Below are 18,726 nucleotides of genomic sequence, written 5' to 3' on the forward strand. Positions count from 1 at the left end.
CTAAGCATAAACCTAACCGGCCAGAAGCAGAACACTTCTGCATTTTCCTAGTGAATTACTGAAACAGTGGGGCAAAAGCAAACAAACAAATAAAAGAAATTTCTTTTTTTTATCTTCTTTTATATTCAATCCCAGTTAATACTGTCAAAAGAACACAAGGTAAAGACTAAAGAGAAACCAGGCTTCCATGTACAGAAGGATATACACGAGCAAAAGCTCAACTGTATTTGTCCTTCAGTGACATCAAGCTCAGACACGTTAGCACACCCTGTGATTACACACGCACACGAAGGGCATTCACTGAATGGTGAAGTATTATTGAAAGAGAACAACATTTCCTTGCACTTCAGAACTGGCAAGAAAAAATAGTTAGCTGATATCATATATTGCGTCACCAGGAAGCAGAAACGGGTGCAACTATATAGACTCATCTCCCTATCAAAAATCCTGGGAGATAAGAAGAGGCTCCGCTCTGAATTAGAGACTGCATAAGGTTAACTGCTTCATAATAACCAACAAAACCAGGGGAACCCGAAACCCATAGAGGGGTGGTAGTAAGACCCTTCAGTGTATAGAGAGAAGATACCCCCATTTAAGGTAGTCCTAGTTAATTTAACCCCCAAAATCAACCCACAGAAATTAGCAAAGTCAACTACTCTAGGTTTTTACTTATCTTTACAAAGTGAAACACTTCATGTGACTTCTCACTGGGCCCCCATCTGTACCAACTGCAGTGGAGACTTCAGCAACTTCTTCAACGTTTCAACGATGCTTGCAAAAGATGGTCGCTGCTTAGGGTCACTGTTGAAGCAAATAAAACTATTAGCAATTTCATAGAATCACATGAATAAAACTATATAGACTCATCTCCCTATCACATGGTAATTAAGTTGCAGACACAACCCCACCTCATTCAGATTCTATATTTGACTGCTCTTTGCACTTATGTTTTTTCCAAGTTATCAGGACATATTCAGAACGACTGAGAGTGCTATTATGTTTGGCTAGAAACCAACTCAGTGTGACAACTGAAACGTTTTTGGAAGGTACATAGGGTACATGGCGTCTGACACTTACTCAGCCCAACACGACTCTATGAGGGATGCCAACATAGGACAAGTATTCTGAGGGATAGTAAGTCTTCTGTTCTGGAAAGCAACAGCGCCAACCACCTGAAAATTTTGATATGTAAGTCCTGGAAGAAACCTATAAATATGTAATCTACAGCACACACGTCTTGTGAATCACTTAAGAGCAGAAAAGGCAAATAATACAACCAAAATTCTCAATTATAATACCTGTGCCGGACTGAGTCCATTCCAAGGTTGTTGCATGGTGACAAGCTCCCATAAAATCACTCCAAAACTGTAAACATCAGATTTCTCATTTGAGGGCTCTCCACGAAGAAATTCTGGAGCCATCCACTCAGGCTGAAACAGAAAGGAAGAGAGTTACATTCCAGTATTGCACTGTGAAGAAAATTTGTAACTAAATACTAAGAGAATATGGAATTCTATGAAAACACGTCTATCAAAACTTCCTGTTAAAAGAATCACAAGTTTGATATTAAGGTGGAAATTGCACAGAGCCAACCAATCAAAACAGAAATCAGGTAGAAAGTTCAGAGGAGATTAAACAACTGATGCATGGAAATGTTGGAGGAAAATGTGGAGCAAATCCATGAAATTACTGCCTTTTGAACCCAAACCTTTACATACTAACAACAACCAATTATTGGATAATAGCAATCAATGTTCAAACCATACTGGAAACACATCTAAGGCACCTATAGCCAAAAGAGTTCCCACAGTAGAGGATCAAGAAAAGTTTCAGGTAAATACAGGATGTCCTAGATTTATGGAAGGAACATTATCTCTTAATGAGGAGAAAGAAATCCAGAGAGTTTAAAGCATGCATACCGTGCCAGCAACAGACTTTGATGATATGAAAGTGTTTGCCTTAAACCTCGATAGCCCAAAATCACATACCTGAATCCAGGAATTATAATATAAAGATATGTTGGTAACAAGCTAAGAATGAAATGCTAAAAGTTGGACGTTAATCCCCACCTTAACTGTCCAATTCTTGTCAACCAGCAAATTAGGAGATTTAAGATCCCAGTGAACTATTGGAGGATTTAGACAATGTAGATAATTGATACCTTTAGCCTACATCAAGTAATATAAATTTATTCCAACAATAGAGGTGATTGACCATAGCTGGGAAAAAAAATATAACAACAACTATAACAACCACCACTGACCACATCCAATGCCATACGTAACCTCCTCTTTTTATCCAAGATTTCTCCAGCAGCTGCCCTGTGTATAAGACGGTAAAGGCTACCCCTGTTCCACAAGGATTTAGAGTTTAGAGAAGGCTAAATATATCTAAATGTTGCATTTCAAGGGCCAGTCCTGTTTTGGGTAGAATTTAAGGATCATTCCTGAAGGATAAAGATATATAAGATAGCAAGCATACCTAGGCAAGTATTCTGTCACTATTGAAAGATGTGGACGCTTTGTAACTGCACCCATGAAAAGAACTACATTTGGATGGCGAATACGTTTCATTATCGCTACCTGCAAAAAAATTTGAAGACCAGGTGAAAAGCAATTAAACAAAACAACTCTGATACAGAAGTATGAGAACAACACAGGTGGCACAAAAGTGACATGACCTCCTAGTCCAATGAAACAGATAGAATGTGAAAAAAATATACAAAATTTAATACACTATTCCACAGTATATATTGTACCTTCTATGCATATGCATTATTGTAAAAGCATCTTCACATGACATATATGGAACAATATGAAATTTTACAGCAGATGTAACAAAAGTAGAAATTTTCCAGCACAATATGACCAAGTATATATGAAACAGTATGAATCCTACCATACTGTAAATACAAGAACATAAATTATCAGAGGCATGTACTTTTGAAAGTTGATATGCCCCCAGGTGGAATGAGATAGCAGACAGGAGTCATCAAGTCAAAACTTGATAATTGAAGCAGAAAAAAAAGGAAAATAACTCAAAAGTGTGCTTGTGTTAAATGTTTTGTGTTGAGTTGGGCCGATTTTAAGTTATTGGCCCAGCCTTTTATTTTTTTATTTTTAAGTTGTTAAGTTAGGAAGTAATTGGGCCTTAGGCCCATTAGTTTATGTTATTTTAAGTTGTGACTGTTCAGCTACTTAAAGTAGCTGCCCTACTAAGGGTATTCATGTAATCTTCCATTCTTTTATTTTAAGTATATAAATCAAGAGGGGCTGGCGGCCAGACTCATTCAATTCTGGCAACATCCCACTCTCTTCTTTACATACATATATATGTATGTATGTATGTATGTATGTATGTATGCATAGATGATTATGTCAAAAATATTAAATCCTAAATATGGTTTTCATTATAACATAGACAAAAATAAACTGATTGTAAAGACTACAAATCTAAATGGCAACTAGTTACAGATGCATATAACTATCACAGACTTTTTTAATGGATGGAATATATCATTATGTTAATGGTAGGCACTGTGTTACTGATGAGAAGTACAATTGTGCAAAGTAGAATTGTAAAAGGTCAATAGGAAGGCCAAAATGTATGATGCTCAAAGAAGTAAGCTGGCAGAAAGGCTTTTCTCGAATCAAAGGACTTCAGGCCAATCAGATTACTTAATAGCTTTTATAAAATCTTGGCTAAGGTGCTGGCAGAAAGGCTTAAAAAGGTGCTAAGCAGTGTGGTGTCTGAAAATCAATGTGCTTTTGTTCCTAGGAGGTGGCAACTGAGTTGATTGATTCAAGAAAGAGAGAAGGAAGACCGGGCCTCATCTGCAAATTGGACTTGGAAAAAGCCTATGGTCATGTGAATTAGAGGTGTTTGAATTTCATTCTGGAAAAAATGAAATTTGGGTAGAAGTGGAGAAACTAGATCAAGGTCTGTGTCATATCACCTGAAGTTTCAATCCTGATAAATAGAGAATGAGCTGGTTTTTTTTAAAAGTTCTAGGGGTCTCCATCAGGAGGACCCCTCTCTCCCCTCATGTTTATTTGCAACATGGAGATTCTGACCCAACTCATCTTTCAAGTGGGGGAGGCTGGTTTGTGGGAGGGTTTTGAAGTGGTGCCAGAAAGAGAAAAAGTCCAAGTGCTGCAACTTGCTGATGATACTTTGTGTTTATTGATGCTAATGTGGATCAGATGGAAATTCTCTTAGGTATGCTCTTCTGATTTGAAGTGGTGGATGGTCTGAAGGTGAACTGGAACAAAAGTCTTCTCATCCCAGTGGGAGTGTGGAGAATGCTGTCTTTGGATGAGGTTCTTGCTTGCCAAGTTGGTCTTTTGCCTAATGTATCTAGGCCTGCCTTTGGGAGCTAAGTGTAGCTCTTCCTTGATTTGGGAACCTTTCTTGGAGCAGTTAGAGAAGAAACGGTCCTCTTGGAAGGCAAAGTATGTCTCCCTTGGAGGAAGAGTTACACTCCTGAAGAGTTCCTTGTTCAATCTCCCTTCTTACTTTCTTTTCCTTTTCTCGATCCCCTCGAAGGTGGCTCAAATAATTGAGAAGTTGCAGAGGGACTTTCTTCGGAGGGGTTGGGAGGAGGATACTCCCTTGGAGGAAGAATTACACTCCTGAAGAGTTCCTTGTCCAATCTCCCTTCTTACTTTCTTTCCCTTTTCTCAATCCCTCGAAGGTGGCTCAAAGAATTGTGAAGTTGTAGAGGGACTTTCTTTGGAGGGGTCGAGAGGAGGATAAAAAAAACAGTTGGTAAATCGGAACCAGGTCTGCTCTCCTAAGACCATGGAGTCCTGGAGATTAGGAGGATAAAGGTTTTCAATCATGCCTTGTTGGGAAAATGGATTTGGAGGTTTGGGACTGAAAGAGGCATCTGGTGGAGAAGCCTAATTGCTGCTAAATATGGCTCAGATAGGGGAGACTGAATAACTACTGGTTCTCTTCCCTCTTTTGGCTGCTTGATTTGGTTGAAAATTATGAACCATCTCCCTAGTTTTTGCATAGGAATCAAGCCAAAAGTTGGAAATGGTCGTAGGATGAAGTTCTGAAAGGACCCTTGGTTCTCTGACCATGGTTTAAAGTATCGGTATACCTGATATGCACGAACATGCGTATCGGCTGTTTTGATACTATAAAATACTACATTTTTTTGCTCTGATATTTTCACAAGGGGATTGGTTTTAAGGGTAATTAACACAAAAGGCTAAGTTTCTGTAAAATCCTTTAAAAAGGTGTTTCGTTCAGCCACCAATACGATACACCCGATACAGGGTGTATTGTATCGAAATTTTGAACCTTGGCTCTGACTATCCTTTAGCTGGTGGAGAAGCTTAGTTGCTGCTAAATATGGCTCGGATAGACAACTACTGGTGGAGAAGCCTAATTGCCGCTAAATATGGCTTGGGTATATAACTACTAGTTCTCTTCCCTCTTTTGGCTGTTTGATTTGATTGAAAATTATGAACCTCCTCCCTAGTTTTTGCACAGGAATCAAGCCAAAAGTTGGAAATGGCTGTAGGCTGGCGTTCTGGAAGGACCCTTGGTGCTCTAACTGTACCAGGAAGCTATGGTGGCTGAATGCTATATGTCCAGGGGATCACTATGGTCTGGAATCCTTTGTTTAGAAGGGACTTTCAGGATTGGGTGCTGGAGAGCTTTGCTGATCTTCTTCAGATGCTCTCTGGACAGGTTAGACACTAGTGTGGACTCTTGGATCTGGAATGGGACTGCTGCTGGGCTGTCTTCTGTCCTTTAGCTGAGCTGTTCCCAAAGTTTTTCAGTTAGCTTGGACCAGGAAGCTATGGTGGCTGAATGCTATGATGTCCAGGGGATCACTATGGTCTGGAATCCTTTGTTTAGAAGGGACTTTCAGGATTGGGAGCTGGAGAGCTTTGCTGATCTTCTTCAGATGCTCTCTGGACAGGTTAGACACTAGTGTGGACTCTTGGATCTGGAATGGGACTGCTGCTGGGCTGTCTTCTGTGAAGTCTTTTGCTCTTTCCCTGGCCAACTGTACTCTTGATAGAGTTCCTGCTTCAAATATTTGGAAGCTTGTTTCCCCCTCTAAAATTAATGCCTTAGTTTGGGCTGCAACTCTAAATGCATGCCTCACTAAGGTGAATCTGGTTAGAAGGGGTCTGCAGGTCCTGGACCAATGCTGTGTGCTCTGTGGGCAGGGGCTTGAAGATTCAGATCATCTCTTCATGCTTTGTCTTGTGACTTCTTGGCTTTGGTGGCACTATCCCTCTGCAGTCAGCGTTTCCTGAGTTATGCCTAGCTATCTCCTGGATCTTCTGTGGGGCTGGAGCCTTCCTGGTCTCTCGAAGTTAACTCAATGTGTCTGGCTGTCCATGCCTGCTGCAATGATCAGCACTGTTTGGGATGAAAGGAATAGAAGGGTGTTTCACAAAGAGTCAACGGGGGTGGAGGAGTTGGTGTCCTTTTCCTTTGGAAAACCGGTGTCTTGGGTTGCAGCTGCTAAAGGCTTTCAACCTAACATCTTCGGGTCCTTGATGAGAGCTAGAAGCTTGTGGGAGCTGTAATCTTGTTGTATTATGGTCTTTTTGCCCGGCTGGGGAGCCTGCCTCTTGGGGGCTTGTTGTATCTTGATTATAGAGTTTCTAATAAAGTTAACTTGCTTTTTTCAAAAAAAAAATGGATGTTTCCTTCAATATATTGGATGACAGGTGACACAATAAAACCACTGGTCGTAGACAATCCCAAATACATATACTAGTCTTGGAAGATGATGAAATGATGCTAATGATAAAATTGTATTTTTCATATTTACCATTTTCTTACCTCTCTCAGGAACTCCTTCAATTGATCATCGTGAAAATCTTGAATCGATAGAACCTTCACAGCAACGTCCTGCATTTCATATTTCAGTAAAAAATTTGATAAACTATAGCCAGAAAACCAGTTCAATAAACAAAATATGGGAAGGTAGGAGTCACCAAAGAAAAGACATCATAGTACATCCCTTAAATACAAAAAAAAGGAAAGGAGGGGAAAAATGTACATCCATAGATGTATGTACTAGGGGTGAGCATGGGTCGGTTTGGTTCCATGGCAGAACCTGGAACCTACCCTGTAGGGGTCGGTTCCAAGTTTTTGGAACTGGAACCTACCCTGTGAAGATCGGTTCCAGGGTCTACCCGTGGAACCTGTTCTTTATTTACTCTCCCTCTTAAAAAAATAAAACATATCCTTTAAAAAGTTGATTTTCAATAATGATAATATATAATTTAAAACTTACATTATGTTTATTGATTAAATTGAGTAACTTAATATGTAGATTATTATAATATATTACATACGGTTCAAAATTTATCATATTATAATTTAAATTTTATAAATATTACCTTTTACATTATTTATTATACACATTCAAATATTAAAATGAAAACAAATGATCAAATTACTTAAGTAACTCAATGATCAAGTGAGACCATGGCTTTTGTAACAATGAGTGCTTGAGTTCAAACCTTCATGTCCTTAAAAACATTTTGGAGTTTATTTCAAGGCAGGTTCGGTTTCAAGGCCGGTTCCACTAAGGCCAACCAAGGTCGGTTCAGGTAGGGTAAACCCCTAGACCCTAGAACCGACCTGGATAGGGGTCGGTTCCAAGAATTTGGAACCAGACCCTACCCTGTAAGTCTGTAACAGATTGGGTAGGGTCGGTTCCATTTGGTTCCAGGTAAAACCTACCCATTTGCTCACCTCTAGTATGTACATAGAAGGGTTTATGGAGGAAGCATGATTATTGAAAGGTATTAATAAATTAGAATGTACAATATACTAAAATTGGACAACACATGCAATATGAAATAATGAATTGCCTTCTGAAAGGTACAAAGCTGCGTAGGACATCAGTGCCACAGAACATGAGAGAGAGAAAGATGCAAGCCTGCAACATAACAAGTAACTTAATACTAACAAATTATAATGTTAATATACTAACCGATCCATGCCATTCAGCACGATGCACTGTTCCAAATGAACCTACATAACAAAGTGTAACAAGAAAATCAGAACAATCAGGGACACCCAAGAATTTCCCCATGTAAATGAGAAAATGGAATAGAATGAAAACAATAATAAGAAAAAAAGTGTCCAAATTTAAAAGATTGTTCTACAAGTCAATAGCAAAAACAAATTCGTACCAGCACCAACACACTCCTTTATCTGTAATTCATCACATGATATCTCAAGCCAGTCCATTGCAAGAGAAGGTTCAAGATTCAAATATCTTGGGATAGTGGTAGTAGCAATACCACCTTGATTCTCAAGTCTGCGTTCAGTTTCTGACAATTCCATTTGACTACACCCCTCAAGTTTAGTTTGCTTTATTGCATTGTTCATAGGAGTTTCATATGCAACCAACTCTTTCCTGTAAGATTCTTGAACGGGAGATTTGTCTCCATCTATTCTAGAACGTCCATGTACTGACATTCCTGGAACAGCATCCAGAGTTTCTGATGCACAGTGCTGTATAGAAGGCAGCAGTGCCTGGCTTTCAATGCAACTATTACTGTTATCTTTGAACTCCAAAGGTATTGCTGATGATTCCGATCTTTCACAAGCTTCATCACCCAGTACACATATGGACAGCTTCAAATCCTCAACGAACTTACTGTTATGAATTGATTGGACTTCTTTATCCAAGCATGTTGGAGGCCTATCTCCATAGTTATTAACTGGAAGTGGACTTTCTGTATTTTTTTGGGAAAGATCATTAGTTTAAAAATTTTGCACCTTTTTGGTAGGTAAACAATTGAATATGTGTATTCCAACTTAAGTTGCACAAACATTCACAAAGAATTCAAAAAGCACATTCTAATAAAGTTTATATCATATGCGCCACATCATTATTGAATAATATACATGAGCACATGTGCCACATGTGTGCTGACTCCTGCTAATAAATCTCAATGGGCATGCAAACCTAGGGATGAAAAAGAAGAACCGACGTTTAACACAACATATGCATCTGAGTTTCTAATTATGAATAAGATGGAAGCATTGTCTTAATAATTTGAAAGTTTGATTAAAAAAGCAAAGATATGAAATCATATAATCCTGAGTGTCAGAATCTCAATGATACTCTGTAATGTAACTTAGCTTGGACACTATTGCCTAGATACCACTTCAAAGTACGCCTACAATCAGAAGCAGATTCTGTAAAAGGTTTCTGCCCCCTACTTAATTGCCTGCACTGTATTAGGAGGCATAAATAATACTCCCCAATTCACAATCTCAACATACATTTAAATGCAGAACTTGGATTTCAAAGATATTCAAATATCACTTGAAGTATTTCTATCATCTGATGCATGGATTGTTGGGGTTTCTGTATTCCTACAATTTCTCTTTGCCATAGTAATGTATCCAAGCCCAAAACTTCTGAAGGCTTTCATTCAATTAAATATTTATCAATGAAATTTATGTGACGTGTTAGAAATAATAGTAAACAAAGATCTCACAAGATTAAAAAATGTTTTCTGGGTATACAAACCAGATAATACCTGAACTTCGAGAATCTTTGGGAAGATTGCAGATGCTCTCCAGGTTTAGAATTTGTCTACAGGAGGTTTTATTGATAAATGATTGTTGGAAAAAATTTTTAGGAGAAAATTGGAATGGTGAAGGCACTGGCGAAAGTAAAGTTCCATTAATTGAGGAATCTGGACCATGAACATTTCCTGGTTCTCCAACTAGATCAACTACATATTCCCTGCCAAAATATATATGTGTGCATAAACATAATAACACAGAATTAAGAAGCATGAATCATAAGTGAACTTTATAATATTAGAAGAAATAGTATTCTAGAAGTACCTATAAAATCATATACAACATATAAGCATTTCATGCACTTGGAATTAAGAAAAATATAGACATACAAGTTTCTAGTGTGACTAACTGATGCAGGCATGGAAGCAAGGAAAAAAATCCACGAAGAAAGAAATCAGTTTTCTCACAACTCCTCATCCAACAGCAATTTCATAACTCTCGGGTGCTTTGGAATTTTGTATTTACAAGTCTCCTAAAATTTATTTTCTAGTCCTCATCCAACAGCAATTTCATAACTTTTGGGTGCTTTGGGATTTAGTATTTACAAGTCTCTTAAATATATATTTTCGAGTCTGTTGGTGTCTTAGAAGTAGCGTTTTTAAGTCTTACAGAACAAAACAGTAGAATATTCAGCTAATAGGTCACAGAGATAGAAGGATTGATTGGGAGAGTGGAGAGGTGCTTGATTGAATGGGCCAGGGTTTTGGAGGAGTTAAATGACATGAATCAGCAGAAGTTTACAAATCATTGGGAAAGAATTCTTTTTTTGTGGATGCTGTAAATGAATGACTAACAGTTGCATTTTTTTTGTAATTAGCATACTTTTTGTATGCTCATCCATTTGTACAGTGCCTTGGTATACAAGGGTTGATCTAATCTTTGATACATTCAGTTAATATAAATCATACCTTAATTTAAAAAAAAAAAAAGTCTTATAGAAATTTGCTGTTATTAATAAAAATGAAATTACTATTTAATTTCTAAGTGTTTGCTACTTATAGTAAAACTTGGTTTTGTTTTGAGTAATTTCTAGTGTCATTACAATAAGTTAGTTTTAATAGGATTATTAATTGTAGGGGTGGTAATTTTTAACCCAACCATTAGCTTATGGGTTGGGTTGTATCATTTAGTCCCGTGTGATTGACGGGTCGGGTAACCCAAGAAAGAAAAAATTAATGGTTCGGGTGGGTTGGACTATGGTTATCCAGCGGGTAATCATTAACAAATTGGGATTTTTTCAGTTTCGATTTTCACTCTCTTCCCTTCTCGTTTCAGTATTTTGTTGTTCACCCCCTTCCTTTCTGTCTCTCTCTCTCCTCTCCTCTCTCTCTCTCCCCCTTCCCCCTAAGATCTAACCCTAATCGGAGGTTGAAGATGGTAACTAGAGGAAATTTTTAGCCTAGACTACCTCTCTCTCTCTCTCTGTTCATTAGAAATCATAATCTCAATCCTAACCAGGATGAACTCATCAGAAGCAATCCAAAGCATTACCACCATGCAAATCAGAACTGTTACGGCATGAACTCAGAGCAGTGATCCAAATGGTTTAACTATTTTGTCCACTCCATCACCAGATACAACTTTATCCATTGTATCTCACCCGCCCCTCTTCCATCTGGCCAACAGCAAAAGTTGCAGAAATTCCTTGATTTCTTCTTCAAGTCAAAGTTGAATAATGTCAAAAATCATTCATGAAAAACCAAATGAAGCATAAGACCAGATTCTTGTTGATGAAGTATCTCCATGCATGCTTTCCTACTAGAAAATCTTAGAAGTTCATGCTAGTTCCAGTGGCCATATTTCCTAATGTGAGCAGTCAACTTCTCGTCTTCTCGAGTCCATACTTCTTCAATCCTACTTTCTCTCAGTCTGCACTTTTCTTCATCATCTCTCTCCAAGAACACTAGCAAGTTAAATGCTATCTGTTAATCTGGCCCAGTTCCCGAAGCTCATTGGTTCAGCGAAAGCCGTTTTTTTTTCATATAGAGGGAAATAAACTATCTTAGGATCACACTGGAACGTGTTTGAAATATTAATACACAGTATTATTCTATATTTATAGAGAAAGAACAATGTGCAAGGTGCCAACCAGCTGGTTGGTAAGGTCTCTTGCTGGTCATAGGTGGGATCAAATCCCACCTGCACCTGGGTTGGGGGGGTTATGGGTTGGAGGATGGGCTACCCCCGTTGTGTAGCCCTTCAAAATATATCAAAGAGAGAGAGAGAACAATTTATTCTCATCTTTTTTTATATTTTACTATAATATCTGTTTTTTCTGCATATTTTGTGATTTTTTTATAATTTCTAATGATTATCTATAATTTTATATTTTCTGTAATTTCTATATTTTTCTTTTTGTCTTTTCCATTTTCTGTATTTTTTGTTATTATTGTGCAATTTATGTTATAATTTTTTGTAATTTATATTATTATTCTGCAATTTATTTTTTTTTTGTAATTTCCTTTTTTTTTGCAAAATTTGTTATTTTCTTCAACTCCTATGTTTTTTTATGATTTTTATTTTTTGCATTTTGTATGTTTTTTCTACAATTTACGTATGTCTCCATGAATTAAAAGATTAATGGATTGGATGGGTTGGATTCGGTTAAGGCAGATTTGGGTTGAACCCAGCCCATTTAATTTTATCTTAACGGGTCCTTAATGGGTTGATGGGTCAGATGGGTTGGGTTGAAGTTTAACCCGAACCCAACCCACCCAATTGGCACCCCTAATTGTTATTTAGGCTCATTTTGGAAGGAGTACAAATACAAATATGTACAGTGCAAATACATACAAAAATAATACAAAATACAAGGTTTTGCACTCTATATATTTGTATTTGTACTCCTTCCAAACTGAGCCATAGACTCAATTTTGAAAGAGTACAAATACAAATATGTACAGTACAAATACATATAAAATAATACAAAATACAAGGATTTGCACTCTACATATTTCTATTAGCACTCCTTCCAAACTGAGCCTTAGAGTTGCTTTAGGAGTTAGAGTCCTTATTTGAGTGTCCTTGTGGGTTAGTTGTTGAGATTCCTCAGTTTTAAAGTTAAAGTTTGTTTTAGGTCGTTTTTATAGTTGAAATAGGAGTCTATAAAGGAAGATCTGTGCTTTCATGTTTAGTCTATAAACAGAGTCATCGTAATTGAATTTGAAGGATGGAGTTAATGGAATGAAAAGCTTATCTTGAGGTTACCTATGGATAATATTGTGATCTTCTTCCTTCTCTCTTCTCTCCCTTTTTCTTCTAAAAGTGCACTATTTCTTCTCTTTCTCTTCTTTCTTCCTCTCATAACTCAAATCCTTAATTCTCCCTCTTCTTTCCACCACGTTCACCTCAGTAAGATTTTCTCCTTCTTGTCCTACATTACTAATCCTCCAATATTTCATTATCTAATTTTCATAATGTCCTCAACAAATCACAAGCTAAAGAACATAATAGAAATTACAAGGCAGAAAACATGCAATGGAGAAGGAAAGCATGTTCACATTATTCATAGCAAAGAATCCAGAAAAACTTGTGACATACAACAAAAAAAAAATTAACATATTTGTTGCTAATGCAAGTATTGAAAAAAAAAGAAGAAAAAGCATAAAAAATGCCAATGATCTTTAAAATTATCCAGTTTACTAAAACTGATAACAACTGGAATACAGGATACACAATAACATATTTGAGAATGTTCAAGTGATTCACGTAGAACAGCACCCCCGCCCCCCAAAAAAAAAAAAAGGAAAAGCCTGTTCTTAAAGTTCATGGGTTTCCAGAACTTATGGGTTTCTTAAAGTTCCTGTGACCCCCCAAAGGAAAGCAATTTCTGACCTTGATGATTGCCTATCATCCCCAATTTTTACAAGACAAGAAGACCGATGATCTGCTACACAATATTTGCAACCACGGGCTATTCGACAAGGCAGGCCAACATAATCAGCCAATTTCTGCATATCAATAAACAAAACAACCATCAGGATCATATACCACACAATAGATGGCATTAACAGGATATAACATACATCATATCCTTACTGTTCAAGTTAGCATCCTACAAACAGAAAATTATTGTTTTGTCATGATTGACAAAAGAAATATGTTTTCTTCAATGCATGCTTGAATACATTAGTCATTAACTTCACTGGTTTTTATTTTGTTAATACCATTCAATCTGCCTGACATGTATATGGCCTGAAATGTCTCACTATCTATTCATAGGATATAGTGAAATGAGAATATTTTGAAGAAGGCGAATGTAATGAGCTCAATAGGATATGCAGGTGCCTTTATCGAGCTAAGTGCCTCTGATTCCATTAAGCATCTGAATTTACTTTACTTTGGTTCTGGTTTTATTTTACTTCCACTTGCACTGCAAACAAACAAAACAAAGTAAAACCTATTGCAAAAGTAAACCAGAATTTGCACTCCCATACTTTTGCACCAGTGCAAATGAAACTGCACTGCAAACAAACAAGGCCTAAAAGGTAGATTCAGTTGTACTAAAGCTTCAAAGCTGTAAACTCACTGCTGCAAATTATAGCCATTATATGATCTAAAAATCAAGGAAACTCTCTTTAGTTGTGTGTAATTAAATGGTCTGCTTAATTTGTTTTGTCAGTATGGCTTGTTTAATTTTCAATTGACAAATGAAAATTTTGCAGCATTAAGAATTAGCCTGCATCATATGAACCGTGCTCAACTTCGTGCCAACATGCTGATTGTCACAGCTGACTGCTTCACAAAGGGAAGAAATAATCCCTAATTCTGTTTCTTATGCAAAATAATAGCAAGGTGTTCAATTAAAGAGGTTCAAGATTTTCAAAGGCTAATGTCACAGAACATTTTTGCTAACCTTTTCGGAAGATCAATGTTAGAAGTGATTTGAACCACGTTCTAGATTGATCGATATAAATTTTGAGTTGAGGACAAGAATATTGTGGAGGATGCCCGCAAGGGGTCACTGTGTGCAAAAAAAAAGGTGCCAAAGTTTAGGTCCATGTCCAGTCACCAGTCCGTCAGTCATCTAGCCTCAAAGAAGGAAATCAATCACACTGCCTTCAACAGCATTCTTGGGAACTGGCTTATATTAGCTTCAGTGGTATTATTTTAAGGAACTGATATTAATAACTTAAAACAAGCAAATTGTTGGCACTCAACTGCACAACATATAACTAATCAAACCTACTTAATTTTCCCATTTTTGGTTTTAAAACAATAAGCAATAAGGTAAATAAGAAACTACTTTCATCAAACAAGTATTCTTGTTATCTAGTGAATGTATCAACATTCCACAGCCTCATGCAATATTATGCTCAAACAATCATCTTTTAGCTTTTATACTTCATCAGAAGTTATCATACTGCAGTTCAAAACAATATATTAAAGAGTTAATATTAGCTAGGCACTTGAAATCTGAACTATGGATGAAAATTAAGATGAATAAAAGTCATAAAAGGTAAAAACTGGAATACACCAATTGAAGGTACATCACCTTGAAAAGAATAGCTCGATGCCTACAGAGTCCCATAGATAGGCTGCCAATCGGGAGCAGAATACACCTTTGGTAATCCCTCAATCCCTTGCTAATCAATTTCCAGTGCATGTGAAGATCACCCCGCTCCATTGGAAAAGCACCCCTTCAAATTCAAACAAAGTAAGCATAGAACAGAGAATCAAGAAAAATCAGTTCTAGTGATGCAGTGCGTCATAGTTAAGACTTACCCCATGTAGAAAGAAACAAGTCTTCCAAGCTTCTTTGCCAATAGTAAGGTGTTGCCTGAAGCATAATAAAGTTCTTGTGCTTTGTCCTCAAGCTCCTTGAGGCGTGAATCTCCACGTGTATCAACAAGCATCACCTCCATTGATGAATCGCTAGGATCAATAGCTTTAAGCGAAACCAAAGATGGTAGCCTTTTACCTTCCTCCAACTTATTGCACATCACCCACAAATACGGATCCATCCCCAGAATGTTATAAAACCCATCTGATATCTTGTCGGAATAAGATAAGCATCCACTTACCTGCAAAATGCAGGAAAAATGAAATGCTTAAGTATCTCAAATTCCAGTCCATAAGATGACAAATTGAACATGATTCCAAGGAAATTGCAAATAAGAAAAAAATGAATTTCAAGCTACTCTTACACTAGTTCCGCCGATCTCCACTAAACCAGACAAAATTTCTCCAATCCAATATCAAGACAACACTAAACTACTAGAGCTAATTCAAATAACCACCAATTATTTCATTCATTTCCAATAACCCACCCCGCCACCCCCCAAGAGAGCAGCGAAAAAACTTCTAGGAATTACTAGGTCGAAAGTAGAAACAACTAAGACAAATGAACCAGAGGCAAATAGCTATCGCAGAAATTCATTTGTAGAAGTAGGGCGAGGTGGAGAAAGAACAAGACTTTGCTTACCCAGAGGCGATAAGAAACGGCCTCCATATCAGAACAAAAGCCGGCGGTCTCTGTATCTTGAATAAACACGGGTCCGTCAGCCAGAGATGCTTGAGACGTGAGCCGAACAGCGAGCGAAAGCTGCAAATAGTAGCTTTCCCGTGACTTTTGTGCTAAAACCTCTCTGGTTTCCTCGTCGTCCTCCTGCCTGCTTGACAGCTGCGACTCCTTTGCATCCGTGGAGACATTCTCGTCAACAGTGGCCCCGGAGTACAGGCTTGCGGAATAACTTCTCTCACTCGATAGCCGACGTGACAACACCTGCCGGCCAGGAACCAGGTCCTGGATGACGATCGTCTCCGGCGGTTGCTCCGGTTGAAGCAAGTGCCGCCTGTCCTCATCGCAAGATTTCGGGTTCTCGTGAACGGCACGATCTACCTTTCTATCAGCCAACCAATCGCCGAAAGCCGCAAGTTGCTTCCCAAATTTAAGACTTTCGCCCGTGAAAAGATCTGGCGCAGCTAGATTCTTGCCAATTTTGGTCTCCTTGGCGAACTTCTGAACTTTTCCGTCATTTTCGACATTACCAGCTCCTTTCGAATCCTTATTCTCGTGATCCTGGTGTAACAGCTTGAACGAAGCATCATTTCCTTGTATTGGAAATTGCCTCGGAAAGAAATAGGTAGTCCGGTGAGGCATCTTCACTAGTCTCACGAGACAACACACGCTCGAACTTCCTTTCAGTCTTCGGTCTATTCGCGCTCTCCGTGAAGAACAACAGCTTCCTCCCCACTTGCAGTGACGCCAAACCCTAATTGGTCGTCAAAGCTGTGCAAGTTTCTCCCAAACCTCGGTGGACGAGAAACAACAGAGCAGCAAAGGTGTTTTGCTTCCGCACCACTCAAACCGGATCGGAAAGAAAGAATCAAATAAAAAAAAAGAAAACAAATAACCAGTGTCAGACTCTTCTCAACTGTCAGTGGCTTCACTTCAAACAAAGAGGAAGCAGAGCTGAATTTCGGGGAAGAAATGTCAAAAGCGGTTTTGCAGAGCTCGGAATCATCAATAAGCTTATCATTCGTCGCTTGGATTTGTAAAACGGTTTCAGACAATTTATGGAAGCGGTTTTGCAGTGGAAAAGAGAGTGCGAGAGCCGATTTCGCAAATCCATCAACAATGATAAGCTCACGATTCACGATACCGCAGAGGAGTTCAAATTTCTGATTTAGATCATTTTTTAAACTCCCTGAAGTGGACGACGAAAGCGGTTGAAACTTGAACAAAAAATAAGCGCGAAATACTAACGAACGCCTCTGCGTAATTGCGCACCCTTCCTTACACGTGAGCACTAAAGGATGCTTGCAGGTACACGTAAGCATAAAGGTTAGGAATGCGCACTACGCACTGCTGTATATATAATATATAATATATATAATCTAAAAAAGAGCTTACACACCAGAGCACAAGAACACTGTCGATTATCGTTAACGGTGAGTGAAAGTGAAACCAACAACAACATGGTCATAATTCATACAAAAGCAAAAAAACATCCCTCGTTCTTGAGGTAATTTGCGTAACCTCCTTCGATTTCCTGGAAATAACAAAAACATCCCTTAGAATTTAGAAGTAACAGAATCAGTCGTTCCTTGAAAAACAAGAACACTAGAACATTTCAAAGCAATGGAAACACTAGAAGTGGTGAAGGGTGGTGATTCAGAAAGCAAGAAACATATCGAAAAGCAGAGAGAGAGAGAGATCAGAACAGGAAACGCAACTGATTGAAGCTTACCCTCTGAGCAATCTCTGATTGAAAGCAAAGAAACAATCTTACGATAAAACAGGATTTAATTCCAACCATTCCCAAAAGTTAAAAAGTTAAAACCATGAAGCACATAAGCAAAGGGGTCTGATTTATATGGCTGAAGTTGGTATGACCAGCACAAGTTTCCTTCTTCCATTATTTTCTATTTCCCACTGTTGCATGTGACAAATCCTAAAAGGTGCAGGGCTTCACAGGTGGATTCCATCTTTCTTTTAGATACTTGTGAAGGGGGGATGAACAAAGGAGCTTTTTTTCATATTAAGCTTCTGTAAAGTACTTTTGTGCTGCAAATACCTAAGAAACAAAGTAAAGGAAAACGAAAATAAAATTTTGATATGACATAAAAAGGAAAAATATGTAATAGAGGATTCCATCAAGGGGTATGAATAAAGGAGCTTTTTTTACAGTGAGCTTTTGAGAAGTGCTTTTTGGCTGCAAATAGGTAAGAAAAAAAGCAAAAGAACAAAAATAAAATTTGGGTACAACATACAAGAAAATAAATGTCATAGAGGATAAGAATAAGCCTTAAAATTCAAAGAGGTCTTGATGAGAACAGAAGCCTTTTAGGGTTTTCCCAACTCTTTCTTTCAAAAGTATTGGGCAATAATTGAGAAGGATATTATTCTAGCTACCGGTGATTTTTTTCAGGTCTCTTAGCACAAGGATCTAGAAGATGCCTCTCAATTCATATTAGTATGTAATACTATTTTCAAAATAATTGCAAAAATTTTAGTAAGGTTCAAAACCATCATCACAAAAAATACTAATTTGATCTAAAATGCTTTTCTATCCAATAGACTTGTTTTTTATAATATTTTAACATCACATAAAATTATACATTTTATAAGGATGGCTATGCAAAAAACAAAGTTTTGTGAAAATAAAGATGGACATGAATAAAGTTTACGGT

At 37.7% G+C, this 18,726-nt stretch overlaps 1 protein-coding gene across 1 annotated transcript; it reads right to left on the reverse strand.

Annotated features, from left to right (window-relative positions):
- Nucleotides 1-90: 90 nt before the first annotated feature.
- LOC148850685 (serine/threonine-protein kinase CTR1-like) lies at nucleotides 91-17,926 on the reverse strand. The gene is made up of 17 exons (XM_088947353.1): nucleotides 17,784-17,926; nucleotides 17,451-17,585; nucleotides 16,016-17,342; nucleotides 15,316-15,614; nucleotides 15,086-15,230; nucleotides 13,426-13,541; nucleotides 9,543-9,751; nucleotides 8,181-8,729; nucleotides 7,979-8,019; nucleotides 6,817-6,885; nucleotides 2,482-2,582; nucleotides 2,264-2,348; nucleotides 2,070-2,168; nucleotides 1,920-1,988; nucleotides 1,299-1,430; nucleotides 1,078-1,172; nucleotides 91-801 (listed from the first exon to the last, which is right to left on the reverse strand). The coding sequence occupies exons 3-17, from the start codon at nucleotides 16,691-16,693 to the stop codon at nucleotides 705-707; spliced, it is 2,784 nt and encodes a 927-aa protein (XP_088803479.1). The 5' UTR covers nucleotides 16,694-17,342; nucleotides 17,451-17,585; nucleotides 17,784-17,926; the 3' UTR covers nucleotides 91-704.
- Nucleotides 17,927-18,726: the final 800 nt, after the last annotated feature.

The sequence above is a fragment of the Nelumbo lutea genome, chromosome 5 (genome assembly GCF_056320005.1).
Source record: "Nelumbo lutea isolate HS-2025 chromosome 5, American lotus-T2T, whole genome shotgun sequence".
Classification (NCBI taxonomy): Eukaryota; Viridiplantae; Streptophyta; class Magnoliopsida; order Proteales; family Nelumbonaceae; genus Nelumbo; species Nelumbo lutea.